Consider the following 15804-nt stretch of genomic DNA (forward strand, 5'->3'; position numbering starts at 1 on the left):
CGTGCATTTGGCAGGTTGTGTTTTCTACGAAGGGGTGGGGGTGTAATGCCTGCTTGGCCTTTGCTGAGGACCCATCTCACAGCGAAGGGCGCACGTGGCTCAGATTTACCTCAGGAATAATCAGAAAAGAAGAGTCGGAATGACGTTAGAAATGAAAAGAAGAAGAAGAAGTGATGAAAGCAAACCGAGCTATAAGATCCTCGCAACGCACGCCCCTGTTGGCCCGCTAGACAAAAGGCAAGGGACTATCCACACGTATATTAATGAAATAACTGTCTTGGGACCACTATATGTTGAGTGCATACGGTTCCGAGAACTGCAACAATATATATATATATATATATATATATATATATATATATATATATATATATATATGTATATGTATATATGTATGTATATGTATATATATATATATATATATACATATATATATATATATCTATATATACATATATCTATATATACATATATATATATACATATATATATACACACACACCAGCTGAAGTACCCGGTAATACCCGGGAAATTTGCCCTATTCTCCTCACGCTAGTTAGACTGAAGCATTAGTTGTATGGAGAAAATTAGGAAGGCTTCTTTTATTCCTCAGATTTATGGAAGGAAGGCTTTATGCTGCCATAATCCTCAGAGAGGTCAGAGTTGAAGGCGGCCTTGAGCCACTCAATGTTTCTAGCAGCAGTGGCAACTGTCCTTGATGTCTTGCCAAAACCCGGACCGTGAAAGCTGGAACGTGTGTTTTGTGCTTCTCTCGCATGTCGGTGTGACGCTCTATTTGCAGTTTGGCGACGCTCTCTCTCTCTCTCTCTACGGCCGACTCTGCTTTCCTGGCTCGTTCATGAGCAGATCTATCAGCAGTTAGCTGTTGCTGTGCACGTGCAGTTCGAGAATTCAAATAACAGGAGGAGAATGTGTATGTTTAAAGTCAATCAATACGAACATTTTGTATTTCAAAAAACCCTGGCGTTTTTAACCATGAAGCCTTTTGTTACGATTAATATGCCGGCGCACTATTTGAAAGCCATTTTTTATTTTTAATATATATATATATATATATTTTCATTTTTATGGAAAGCCACTAAGCACATCCTGGAGCTGAATGATAGGTCTACATATGTGTAAAGTTTCATCAAGATCAGTTCACTGGTCTAGGAGCTTATTGGTTACAAACAAACAGAAGGACTGCCATTTATACAGTAGAAGATATACACACACACACACACACACACACACACACACACACACACACACACACACACACACACACACACACACACACACACACACACACACACACACACACACACACACACACACACACACACACACACACACATACACACCATGGGTGTCAGGTTCCTTTGTTATACATTCCTGTTAAATCTCTTTCTGAGGTTTATTACTCATATATATATATGTATATGTATATGTATATGTATATGTATATGTATATGTATATATATGTATGTATATATATATGTATATGTATATGTATATATATGTATATATATATGCTACTCGGAGGCTTGGGTTGGAGGATCGCTTGATGACGGATACTCTGCACTGGGCCGTGGTATGAGACGTAGGGCAGCCCGGAATCATGGTGAAACCTACTCCTTATTCCCTGTGTCGTAAGAGGTGACCAGGGTTGCGTCAGGAAGGGCATCCGGCGTAAAACCTGTGCCAAATCACTATGCGGATCATAACGGATGATCCGCTGTGGCGACCCCTAACGGGAGCAGCCGAAAGAAGAACAACATATATATATATATATATATATATATATATATATATATATATATATATATTTTTTATACATAGATATCATGTTAACATTGAAATACACATGTAAATCCAATAAATACAGTGAATATTTAACAAAACACAAGACTTTTACCTTTTAAATTTATTACAAAATAGCACGGTGGATGAGGGTAAGAACGTTACGTGCCTGCACTGTACTCTGCCGTAAACAGAAAACACAAGACTTAGCTCGAGAGGATGATGATGATCGAGGGGGAAGGGTGAAGCAGGGGAAGGCGATTTAGTGAACGGAAAAGGAGCATTAGCTTTTCGACAAAGGTGCCTGCAGCATTACCACAATGGAGAAAGGTAACACGATCCTTAACCGCATTACCTTGAACCACGATCTTCCCTGCTTGGAGAGCAGTATGTTTCCCTGAAAATGGAGGTTGAGTGCGGGTGTCAGAAAATAAAGGTTTGGGAATGTGGTGTGAAGGAAAACTGAGGTTTAGGAATGAGGAAGAGTTCAATGGTGAAGGTTCAACCTACAATTATTCATCCCATAACGATGGCCCACAGATGCCACATTTTCACCTCGAGCCAACAGATCTACCAACTCGATGTTTTTTCCCAACGTCGACCTTTCTCTGTCTTTTGGCACAACTAACTTTGTCCATCGCTTTATGTCTGGGCTCATTGAAAGCGGTGCATGAGAAACAACGCAAGCCTCATAAATGGAGGGAATCGTTCACGCATGGGATGCAAACAATGATTCATCTCAGCTCAAAAACCGTGATCGGTCGAAATAAAATCCCGTGATAACGGAATCAGAAGACAACAGGTTGCGCACGATTGGCGAAACCCATGATCTTAGAACCCGCGATATTTGAGGGTTTACTGTATATGTAACATCATGTATAGCCTTATATGCGTCGGGTCCATTATAGATTGATTTGTAAACCTTGATGCAAGATTATTGGAATGCATTTGTAGTATGACGCCCGAGGCATGGTCGAGAGAGTCGATCGAGTTCTGTAACTTTGATGTCTTTGTGTCCTTCAGACTTGCGGTATCCACTTCAAGTTTTCAACAAGAGCGGTAGTTGAGAACAATGAACATCTCGTCACAATTGTCCATCCACCACCAACTCCCCGTCAACCCATCAGGTCTCTGGAACCTCTTTGTACAAATCTCCTGCTTTTAGGAGGACTTTTTGCTTCATTAAACCAAGCACAACCATTGGCCTCGAGAGGAGTAAGATAATACGGGGATTGTGTTTGATGTCAATCTATTCTGAAATGCCTTGTCCACAATGCAGGACAATCTGGCCGAGTTACCCGTAAAAGGCATTACATAATTTGCTGTGAATGGTCTTTGGCACAAAGTCTGATTATTTAAATTGTCATGTTATACATAGTTCCTACAACTGGCTTGGAAATCAACAAAATAAGGACATGCTACGAGGTTAAAGTTTAAATTTGTTGGGACAAATCATACAGTCGTTAAAAATCGAATTTTATTATTATTTTATTTTATTTTGGTGTCACTTGGAAAAACATCTAACAATTACAATAAATGGGCATGTTTGCAAAAAGAGGGAGTTTACTGTAGTTACGGCAACCACTCAGATTTGGTTCCATATCCCAGTTTGCCTGATGGTTTTTTATTTTATTTTTTAATGTCCATTTTGCAAGTTGTACTTAAGGCCTCAACTAACCAGTTTTCTCCACTTGCAGCAAAGATTCTTATAAAAGTTGCTCATAACTTCTGCAAACTTATGTTCCAGTATATACAGAGAAGCTTTCTGCCCTCCCCCTCCCACCCCCCCCCCCCACACACACACACACACACACACACACACACACACACACACACACACACACACACACACACACACACACACACACACACACACACACACACACACACACACACACACTGCTCCATGTGTCGAACATAATGGACCCAGCCCTCAATGACGTCACAGTATTTACAGCTGCAGGGCAGATAAGTCATCTTATCCAGATGCTGTTTACAATACAGGCTGACCTGGGGTGTGTTCCATTACCAATCAGCTTGCTATCACTTGCCAAGCGAGCTAGCTGTTCCTTATTGACTGTTTCTTTGGAGTGCTTGTTTGAGTGCTTAAGCCACTTAGCAAGTGCTCCACAAGAAACTTGGTAATGGAACACAACCAAGGTGGTGCTGATACTTTCTCTTAGAAAAAGTACCTAAAGTAAACCACTGTGAACGAAATTTAAAAAAAAATTTTTTAAATCAGTTTCCAACCAATCCTAGGATATGGAAATTATGGGCGAGTTTGATCAGAAATGAAAAGTGTGGAGAAGAGCGTGCGGTTTGTATTTTGCCCAAGGAATCAAATCCAACATGAGCAAAGACCCGTCCGTTTCCATGGCCGACTGAATAGTTTGAGGTGGAGGAACATGTTCGCCAACTTTCCAGTCTAAGCTAATTTCTCACGGAGCTCCATATTCTGAAGTATAACGCCGGCTGAATGTGCCTCCCTCACGACACGTACAAAGAAACGTCGAGGTGAAGCACGGCTCGATTGAAGATTCTAGTCTGATAATCACAGATTTCGGATGAAATTCTTGGAACGCAGTTTGTATTCCATTTTGTACATTTTAGTCAGTTCCCCAAGTCAGAGGTAAGTGAAGGAACCTGGAATAATTTATCACAATTTTCTTATCTAAATTTTTGTTTTTTTCCGATTTCTAAGGCTCGCAAAAGTGCTGTCACACACAAATCGCGCATACGGAGAACCCGGTACTCGACTTCAAACATAGCCGTTGATCTTAGTGGAAGTAACTTCCATACTGGGTGCTGGCTGTGCTCGCCCTTGATTTTTGGGAGAAATCTCTACCCACACTCCACGCTCAGATGATGACCCACTGGGTTTATCTGTGCTCTGTCCTCCAAATGCTGAGCAGCACGTACCATCGTTTTTCAGTCAATTCTGAGAACTTTGCTGTCTCCAGGCACGCTCTCGTATTTGTAATTTCTGTCTTCTCCCATAGGCACTGCTGAAGAACCAAGTAACACGATGCTTTAGTTCCCAGACTTATTCGTGGTAAAAACGAATTGTTTATTAACTTTTTTGTAATCTCTGCATTGTGGGGAGAGGTGGAAGTCAGATTGGTGGGAAAATGTGTCCACTAAGCTCCTCGTTAACATGTTTATGCACTGTGCACTCATATATGTAGGTGGCAGTATGTCCTTGGATCGCAATTACAACAGCAGAGCACCTGGGGTGGGGGGGGGGGGCTGAGGAGGCTTGAGGTTACCACTCTTTTCCACTTCAGTATTATTTTCCTACAAAGTTGGAAATTGACGCGATTGACTGAACAACAGCATCCATGAGCTTAGGAAGTGAATTACGATTTTGCAGTAGTTCACATAAAGGCCTTGTCAGTGGATAGAAGTTCAGATGTGCCAAGGACGGACTTTACATGATGGAGGACGCCCAGTTAGGGTTTGGAGACCAACTTTGAAATGTGGCTTGCCCAAGAGCGATCATGGCTGAGAGAGACTCAAGGTTTTGAATCACTGAACCTCTTCGAGAGGATTGTTGAGAGTAGATGGGATGATATATATATATATATATATATATATATATATATATATATATATATATATATATATATATATATATACATATATATATACATACATACACACACACACACACACACACACACACACACACACACACACACACACACACACACACACACACACACACACACACACACACACACACACACACACACACACACACGAGGTCCGTCTGAAAAGTAATGGGACTGACTTCACAGAAATTTTATTCCAAAAAATATATTGAAATCACAGCTTTTCCCTTTCAAAATAGTTTCCCTCCAGCCTCACACACATGTCCATCCTCTTGTTCCACGCTTCGATGCACCCCCGGAAGGCTTCTTCTCGAATCCTCTGGAGCTCCGTCGTCACGGCCCTTTTGATGGCCTCCACATCAGGAAATCAGGTCCCCTTGATCATCCCCTTGAGCTTTGGGAATCAGAAAAAATCACAAGGAGCCAAGTCTGGTGAATATGAGGGTTGCTCCAGAGTTGGCACGTTCCTCTCCGCCAGAAACTCGGATGCTCAGGTTCCTCTCAGATGCTCAGGGCACTGTGAGCAGGGGTGCTGTCATGGTGGAGTACCCAGACGTTGTTCTCCCACAGATCCCTCCTCTTGTCCCGGACTGATCTCATGACACGCCGGAGGATCTCCTTGTTCACGTATTGATTCACTATTTGACCCTGTGGTAGAAACTCGAAGTGGACGATGCCCTTGATGTGAAAAAACGCGATAAGAATCACCTTGACCTTCGACGTCGACATCCTTGCTTTCTTTGGCCTTGGTGATGCCGGACTTTTCCACTGACGACTCTGCCGTTTGGTCTCGGGATCGTATTCGAATATCCACGATTCATCGCCAGTAATGACTCTCCCGAGCAGGTCTGGATCGTCCTCGAGGCGCTCGATAATGTCTTGACAGACGGTGACTTTTTTGCTGTTTCTGGTCCTCAGACAACTGCTTGGGGACCATCTTTGCGCACACCTTGCGCATTTCAAGATTTTCAGTAATGATGCTCCAGACAGTGTCCTTGTTGATGGAAAGTTCCTCAGCAATCATCCACACTGTAAGTCGACGATCTGTGCGCACCATCTGCTTCACATGTTCGATGTTGTCCGCCATTCTGCTTGTTGAAGGTCTTCCAGACCGTGGATCGTCTTCAACCTCCTCCCGTCCCTCTTTGAACCTCTTGTGCCATTCAAATGCACGTGTGCATGACATCATTTCTTCCCCGTGGACTTGCTGGAGCATTGCGAAGGATTCGGAAGGTGATTTGCCAAGCTTGACAAGAAACTTCAGATTGGCTCTCTGCTCACAACTCATAGTGCGACAACAGCATTTTCTATAACAGCGGACAATAACTCTGGCTGTAGCCCTCAGATTTCTGCACAGACGTTGTCCTTGAGCTGCTGAATTGTATGGGGATTATTGATGGATGCACGCTCCTTTAGGTAACTCCAAAGAAAATAATCGGGAGGCGTCAAATCAGGACAACGTGATGGCCAAGAAATTTCTGAATTTCGCGAAATTATTCCATGTCCAAAAATTTGCCTTAGAAGCTCCACTATGGCTCGTGCCGTGTGGGCAGTGGCTCCATCTTGTTGAAACCACATCTCAGGTTTATCCTTCACTGCAGGACGCACAAAATTTTTGAGCATGGCTCGATGCTGCTCACTCGTGATCGTTGCACTGCCATCGTCATTTTCAAAAAAATAAGGGCCGATAATCCTTTCTGACGTTACACAACACCAGATAGTGAATTTGAGAGGATGCAACTCACGTTGATGAATAGTCCGAGGATTCTCTAATCCCCAGAACCTGCAGTTCTGCTTATTCACAAAACCGTTCAAATGGAAATGACTTTCATCACTCATAATCAGTTTATGAACAAATTCGTTTTCTTCATTGACCAACCTCTGAATTTGGACTGAGTAATTTAAGCATTGTCGAAGATCAGTCGGTTTCAACTTTTGCACCAATTGCACTTTGAATGGGTACAGGTGCAAATCGTTTCTTAGTATGCGATAGTGACATCCGAGACATCCCCAACTGGTCAGAACGTCTGCGAATCAATGTTCCTGGTTCTTCTTGAACACTGTCCAGTACACTTTCACGATTAATCTGCGAATGGACTGAACGTGGTCTTCCAGATCGTGGCACGTCACTTACTGACCCATATTGCTAAAAAAACGTTGAATCAACCAACGAATCATGAAATCTGAAGGTGGTTTTCTGGCATTGAAGTGTCAGCAGTATGCGCTTTGGGTGAGAATAATTGATCGATGAAATTTAAAATAAAATTCCACGATTTTTGGATATTTTTTCAGTTGAGAATTTTTCCATGGGTAATTTCCAAATGTTAATCTAAATTCTGAAAAGAAAAGAAAAACAAATTATTAAAAAACAGCAATGTTATTTAATATCTAAATCCTGAGGTGACTTTTGGGACACCCTGTATATGTGTACATATATATATATATATATATATATATATATATATATATATATATATATATATATATATATATATATATATGTATATGTGTATATATGTATATATGTATATGTGTATATATGTATATGTGTATATATGTATATATGTATATATATATATATATATATATATATATATATATATATATATATATATATATATATATATGTGTATATATGTATATATATATATATATATATATATATATATATATATATGTATATATATTTATATATATATATATATATAGATATAGATATATATATATATATATATATATATATATATATATATATATATAATATAAATCTCATGATTGAAAAACAGTCCAAGTGTTTGACAAGTTTGTGATTTTTGTCAAGGTCTGAGGAGAAGGAAGAGGCTGCTGCTTGTCTGTCAGAAGGTTCAAGGATGTCACAGCAGAGAGTGGAGTCATCAGCAAAGAGATAAAGAGGATTTTCCAGAGTCAATGAGATCATTGATGAAGACTTGGAATAAGATGGAGCCAAGAACACTGCCTTAAGGTACTCCAGCCTTGACAGGGAGATTAGAAGAAAGGGTTCCGTCGAGAGACACATGTTGGCTATGAGAGTGGAGGAAGTCGATATACCAAGAGTGGAGTCGGCCTTGGATGCCATCGGCAGAGTTTGATGAGTAAGGCAGGATGCCAGACTGTTTTGAAAGCTTGAGATATCGCCCTAATCTCATGTCTGATATTGAGGGCCTCCATCCATTGTTCGGTGAGTCGAAACAGCATTCCAAGGTGGAATGACCAGCTCTCTATCCGAATTGATGATCTGAGATGACGCTGTTGGAGAAAAGGAATGATTTTATGTCAACTGTGATGGATTCCATGACCTTGCTAATTTGTCTGCAGTTAAGAGGACCTGTTTTTGCACGTTGTTATGTAATGCTGTGATGTTGGCTGATTTCTAAGCAGATGGAAGATGACCTATGGTGAATGACAGGGTGAGAGAGGGGCAGAGAGAGGAAGTGCAAGAGCAGCAGAGCAGGTTTTTGGGATACATGAGCTGATGCCATCCGGTCTCGTCCGATTTGAAGGTTGCCAAGATTCCATCATGTTTTAGAGAAGGAAGACAAGTTTGAAAGTTCATTCTTGAGATTGGATAGATGTTTTCTGGCTCTTCTGATAGTAGACCTTTGTTGCAGGCTTTGTGGAATGATCTAAGATCGCCTTCGGTTGGATTTGCCTTCCGGGAGGAGAATGCAAGTTGTTTTAAAGTGACTGCCTCACCACAGGATTCAATGTACCAAGAGCGGGAGGATGGGTAAGATAACTGAAGATGAGATGGGATGAATCTGTGCATAAGAGAGCAGGTTTCTGTGGAAGAATTCTGAGGCTGAATTAATATCAGGGGTGGTAGATATAGGAGACTAGTCCTGCAGTGTGATGGCTGCTTGCAGTCCCTACCAGTTTGCTTGAGTTGCTTGACTGCCAGACTCGAGGTCACTGCAGCTGTTCTCTGAGAATGGCCAGAGAGATGTTGAGCCAATTGGTGCAGAGGACGAGCACGATACATTAGTGGGGAAGTTGGTCATCACCAAATCCAGAAGGGAAGATTTGCCATGAGGAGAAATTCGGGTGGGAAAATTCACAGATCGAGTCAATCCCATGGAGTCACCTAAGTCATTTGCAGAAGTGCCATGGCTGGTGAGAGAGGTACCGACACCCAGCCACTTAGCATAATTGAAGTCACCTAATGTGAGGAGAGAGTTGGGATGAGTGACAACAAAAGTTGGTGCATGTCGGCTGTGTGTGTGTGTGTGTGTGTGTGTGTGTGTGTGTGTGTGTGTGTGTGTGTGTGTGTGTGTGTGTGTGTGTGTGTGTGTGTGTGTGTGTGTGTGTGTGTGTGTGTGTGTGTGTGTGTGTGTGTGTGTGTGTGTGTGTGTGTGAGGAGAGTGAGGAGAGAGAGGAGAGAGAGGAGAGAGAGAAGAAAGAGGGGAGAGAGAGGAGGGGGAGAGAGAGTCATCACTGTTGGGAGGCTGGTACAACACACAGAGAAACATGAGGTGGGAGCAGAGGGGAAGTCACAGCCAGAGGTACTACTTGTGTTTTGGAGATATAAGAGCAATTCACAGAGAGTGAGAAATCTAGTTTTTGTAGAACAGCACAACTCTGCTGCCTGGCTGATTGATAGATACAAAATGAATTTTGTTGTTTTGCTTGATGGCCACAACTAACAAAAAGTGAAAGGGAAGAAATAGCCATTTACCTTTTGGACTAAAGGACTAATAAAATGTTGAGGTCGTGGAGAAATTCACTTACAGTGCGGAGAACAAGTATTTGATACACTGCCGATTTTGCAGGTTTTCCCACTTACAAAGCACGTAGAGGTCTGTAATTTTTATCATAGGTCCACTTCAACTGTGAAAGATGGAATCTAAAACAAAAATCCTGAAAATCATATTGTATGATTTTTAATAATTAATTTGCATTTTATTGCATGAAATAAGTATTTGATACATCAGAAAAACAGAACTTAATATTTGGTACAGAAACCTTTGTTTGCAATTACAGAGATCAGACGTTTCCTGTAGTTCTTAACCAGGTTTGCACAGACTGCAGCAGGGATTTTGGCCCACTCCTCCATACAGATCTTCTCCAGATCCTTCACGTTTCGGGGCTGTCGCTGGGCAACACAGACTTTCAGCTCCCTCCAAAGATTTTCTATTGGGTTCAGGTCTGGAGACTGGCTAGGCCACTCCAGGACCTTGAGATGTTTCTTACGGGGCCACTCCTTAGTTGCCCTGGCTGTGTGTTTCGGGTCGTTGTCATGCTGGAAGACCCAGCCACGCCCCATCTTCAATGCTCTTGTTGAGGGAAGGAGGTTGTTGGCCAAGATCTCGCGATACATGGCCCCATCCATCCTCCCCTCAATACGGTGCAGTCATCCTGTCCCCTTTGCAGAAAAGCATCCCCAAAGAATGATGTTTCCACCTCCATGCTTCACGGTTGGGATGGTGTTCTTGGGGTTGTACTTGTCCTTCTTCTTCCTCCAAACACGGCGAGTGGAGTTTAAACCAAAAAGCTCTATTTTGGTCTCATCAGACCACATGACCTTCTCTCATTCCTCCTCTGGATCATCCAGATGGTCATTGGCAAACTTCAGACGGGCCTGGGCATGCGCTAGCTTGAGCAGAGGGACCTTGTGTGCGCTGCAGGATTTTAATCATGACGGCATAGTGTGTTAATTATGGTTTTCTTTGATACTGTGGTCCCAGCTCTCTTCAGGTCATTGACCAGGTCCTGCCGTGTAGTTCTGGACTGATCCCTCACCTTTCTCATGATCATTGAGGCTCCACGAGGTGAGATCTTGCATGGAGCCCCAGACCGAGGGAGATCTTGAATCTACAATCTACAATTGACTGTTATCTTGAACTTCTTCCATTTTCTAATAATTGCACCAACAGTTGTTGCCTTCTCACCAAGCTGCTTGCCTATTGTCCTGTAGCCCATCCCAGCCTTGTGCAAGTCTACAATTTTGTCCCTGATGTCCTTAGACAGCTCTCTGGTCTTGCCCATTGTGGAGAGGTTGGAGTCTGATTGATTGAGTGTGGACAGCTGTCTTTTATGCAGATAACGAGTTCAAACAGGAGCAGTTAATACAGGTAATGAGTGGAGAATGGGAGGGCTTCTTAAAGACAAAACTAACAGGTCTGTGAGAGCCGAAATTCTTACTGGTTGGTTGGTGATCAAATACTTATTTCATGCAATAAAATGCAAATTAATTATTTAAAAATCATACAATGTCATTTTTCAGGATTTTTGTTTTGGATTCCGTCTTTCACAGTTGAAGTGTACCTATGATAAAAATTGCAGACCTCTACCTGCTTTGTCAGTGGGAAAACCTGCAAAATCGGCTGTGTATCAAATACTTGTTCTCCCCACTGTACCTTGGCAGTGATACTCCTGTCTCTGCTGGCTGCGAGTCAGAGGTCAATAGACATCTGGGTCGGGCCTGGGGAGTCATGGATTCACTGGACCATGGGGTGTGGCGCTGCCGGTACCTGTGCGGGAGGACAAAAGTCGGAGTCTTCAGGTCCTTGGTGCTTCCAGTCTTGCTCTATGGGTGTGAGGCTTGGACTCTGACCAAGGATCTGAGACAGAGACTTAATTCCTTTGTTACCAGGTCTCTTCGGAGAATCCTTGGCTATCGCTGGTCAGACTTTGTATCCAACGAGCGGTTGCTGAGAGAGACTCAAATGAGATTTGTTACCTGCATAGTCCGTGAGCGTCAGCTGCGGCTGTACTGACATGTGGCTCGTTTTCCTGACGCTGATCCTGCTCACCAGATTCTCTCAGCGAGGGAGTCTCGTGAGTGGAGGAGGCCAATGGGCCGACCACGTTCCTCTTGGTTGCAGCAGGTTGATCGGCATCTCGTAGAGATGGGGATGGGCCTGGCATCTGCCTGGGGGATGGCCAGACGGAGGCCCCTGGAGTACCGGCGGAAAGTGGACGCAGCGACGTGCTGTTCTGGCACATGCTCCGATACCTGACCTGACCTGACTAATAGGAATAGAGAGGTGGGGTCATGACTGAAACTGTATCCTGACTTTTATCCGGTGCTGTTCTCGCCCGAGGCTGGATTTTATTGCCAGACTTTAAAACTCCCGACACACTCCACCACGTGGGCTTCACCCATGCGATCAGATCTGAACCCTCGGAGATATATATATATATATGTATTATATATATATATATATATATATATATATATATATATATATATATATATATATATATATATATATATATATATATATATAGCAGTCCTTCTGTCTGTCTGTTTTTTTTTGTAACGAATAAGCTCCTAGACCAGTGAACCGATCTTGATGAAACTTTACACATATATAGAACTAACATTCAGCTCCAGGATGCGCTAAGTGGCTCTCCATAAAAATGAAAAAAAAATTAAAAAGTAATATATTAAAAAAAAAAAATTCCCATTAAAAAAAAAAAGCCTTTCGAATAGTGCGCCGGCGTATTAATCATAACAAAAGGCTTCATGGTTAAAAACGCTTGGGTTTTTTGAAATACAAAATGTTCGTATTCGTTGACTTTTTAAACATACACATTCTCCTCCTGTTATTTGAATTCTCGAACTGCACTCGCACGGCAACAGCTAACTGCTGATAGATCTGCTCATGAAAGAGCCAGGCAAGCGGAGTCAGCTGCAGAGAGAGAGAGAGAGAGAGAGAGAGCGAGTCATCTTACTGCAGATACATCTGCTCATAAACGAGCCAGGCAAGCAGAGTCGGCTAGAGAGAGAGAGAGACAGAGAGAGACAGACACAGACACAAAACTCACGTTCCAGCTTTCTAGGTCCTGGTTTTGGCAGGACATCAAGGACAGTTTCCACTGCTGCTAAAAACATTGAGTGGCTCAAGGCCGCCTTCAACTCTGATCTCTCTGAGGATTACGGCAGCATGAGGAATGAGGAAAGCCTTCCTTCCATAAATCTGAGGAATAAAAGAAGCCTTCCTAATTTTCTCCATACAACTAATGCCTCAGTCTAACTTGCGTGAGGAAAATAGGGCAAATTTCCCGGGTATTACCGGGTACTTCAGCTAGTATATAAAAAAGATGAGTGCTGTGGTCCGAGCAAGTTTGTTTTATTTTAGGGGTCTTTGGGGGTCTTAAGCTGCCATTTTGTTTTGGTCTGTTCAAAAATCCCTTGCCTTGGAACAGGCCGCACAGGCCTCTGGTGTACAGAAGATCCCCAACACAATAATCATCGCAGATTTGACTTATTGTTGGTAATCATCAAATATGCTAAAACAGCACAGTCAGTTACTCTGACTTTAAAACGAGTCGAACGTCCGTCATATTGGAATAAACTGACCTCAGCTGTATCCCATAATTCCTCGTCGTAGACATGGTGTGACGTCATTAGGTCTGGTTGGGAGGTGGGGAGGGGGGGTGGGGGTGGAAGGGAATCACAAATGGCCCCATTATTTATTTAATCAGTATTTAATCACCATCAGCTGTTGCATCCTCCAGAGACTGATTTACTCACATCACCTCTTGCCTGTATTCTAAACCGTTTACCCATGTAGATGTTACTGAAGGTACAAACTACCATTTTGGGGATTTTTTTTTTCCTTGCTTTCTGTTTTGAAAAAAAATCTAAAAGGCTTTAAAATAAAATGTACTTCAACATGATTGTGTAAACTCGAATTTGGAGTTCTCCTGTGATGTTTCTTTGTTTGCTGTCAAGCCACGCAACATTGTTAACAGACTATTTGCATGTTTGTGCAACATTCCATCAGCCAATCAAATCGACTCGAGTAAATCCCACGTTTGCGTTCACAGCGGCCTTTATTTTCTACTTGGTTTGTGTATCAGGAATATCACTGAAGATGGCTTCCCATGGGCAAATGCTGCTGCTCACCGTCGTTACTAACCCTCCACAGGACGTGCACTCCAAGGCTCGCCATCTTTAAGAAACCTTTACCTCGTTACCTTCCTCATGTTTAACTTGGAACACGTTCCTTCATCGACGCCTCTCAATTCCTTCATGGACGAGGGCGTGTTGAAAAGTAATGCCTCATTATTTTTCTCCAAAACAGGTAAAGACACCAACATTTATCTTTATTCCACCACAATGTATATTTGTTTCTCAACATCACTACTGCGCTTCAAACATTTCCACCATTGTTCAAGTACTTTCATATTGTCGTCCTGCTGACTCGGCCAGCGCTTCACAGTGGGCTCGACGTCATCGTCAGAAGAAAAATGGTCTCCATGGAGGTGTTCCTTAAGTGTGGGGAAGAGATGACAATCTGACGGAGCTGATTCGGGGCTGGTGATCCTTTGTGGCGGTACTCCATTGACCCTCTAACTCAGGATTGTAATGGTGCACCCAAGTCTCATCTCCAATCAGTCACCCCATCTCCAGCGCTTCACAGCACTCACATCACCGTGCTGCAATTTGCCATCAGGATTAGCAAAGCACAAAGACATCTCGCGTCAGAATCTCAAAACTTCGCACCCGGTGGCAGGAAGAGTGTGGATGGTGGTTTGTTTCATTCAAATAGCCTAACCTGTTATGGAGGAAACTAAGGGGAGGCATTACTTTTCAACATGCCCTCGTGTATGGAGTCGTCTTCTTGTGTTTATCTCATGCTGCTCCATCCAGGATTTCAAGTTTGCTATCCACTGCCACCTTATACTCTGAAATTTTCTGCACCTGAGACCCTGCCACCCTGCACACCTCCTCCTCTTCCCCTCTCTTCCCTTTCCTTAGACAACTTCTCCCAGTATAGTACTTCCATGCATTCTCCATGAGCACCGACCCCTTTAAAAATACTCACCCAGTTGTTGCAGGATACACACAGAGCCATTTTGGAGATTGTTGTTTTTTTTTTTTCCAAATTTTGAACCCATCATACACTAAGGGATTTCGTTTGTGCAAATCCAACGTCTTGTTCAATCCATTAATTCCTGCATCAGTCTTCGGGAAAGCCAACACACTGCAATTAATGTTAAGCAGGAAGGGTAGGTGTGTGTGTGTGTGTGTGTGTGTGTGTGTGTGTTCTCCATATTTGCAAAACCATGAAACCGAGCGCCCTGAAACTTTGCACGCATACTAAGGGAACTCCAAGAGAGTACACGAATGAAAACTGGGTGTTTGGGTAAATTTATACATCCCCTTTTGAAGATGAATAACAAGGTGGTCATCATTGAAAACCAAAACAAGGCTTACCCTTGGTCAGCCCACTTTCACCTCACAGAGGTCTGAAGCTGCCATTTTGTTTCAGCCTACTCAAAAATGCCTTGCGTTGGAACTGGCCGCACAGGCCTCTGGTGCACATTTGAAGACTGAACAACACTTCTCTCTAAACGAAGGTACTGTTTTGAGGAAACAAAGGTACACTTTGATTACAACTTGTGCGGAGGAATCGAGGTA

At 42.7% G+C, this 15804-nt stretch overlaps 1 protein-coding gene across 9 annotated transcripts in view; it reads left to right on the top strand.

Moving 5' to 3' along the window:
• Nucleotides 1-3279, top strand: part of LOC147016078 (7SK snRNA methylphosphate capping enzyme-like) — an 83427-nt gene extending 80148 nt beyond the window's left edge. For all 9 annotated transcript variants that reach the window (XM_085848773.1, XM_085848768.1, XM_085848767.1 and 6 more), the window contains one exon: nt 2827-3279. In XM_085848773.1, the coding sequence (XP_085704899.1) occupies nt 2827-2870 (44 nt within the window). In that variant the 3' untranslated portion in view covers nt 2871-3279. The remainder of the gene's footprint in view (nt 1-2826) is intronic.
• The last annotated feature ends 12525 nt before the right edge of the window (nt 3280-15804 follow it).

Source organism: Eptatretus burgeri, chromosome 12 (genome assembly GCF_056783735.1).
Source record: "Eptatretus burgeri isolate ZD-2024b chromosome 12, Ebu_testis_v1, whole genome shotgun sequence".
In the NCBI taxonomy this organism is placed as follows: domain Eukaryota; kingdom Metazoa; phylum Chordata; class Myxini; order Myxiniformes; family Myxinidae; genus Eptatretus; species Eptatretus burgeri.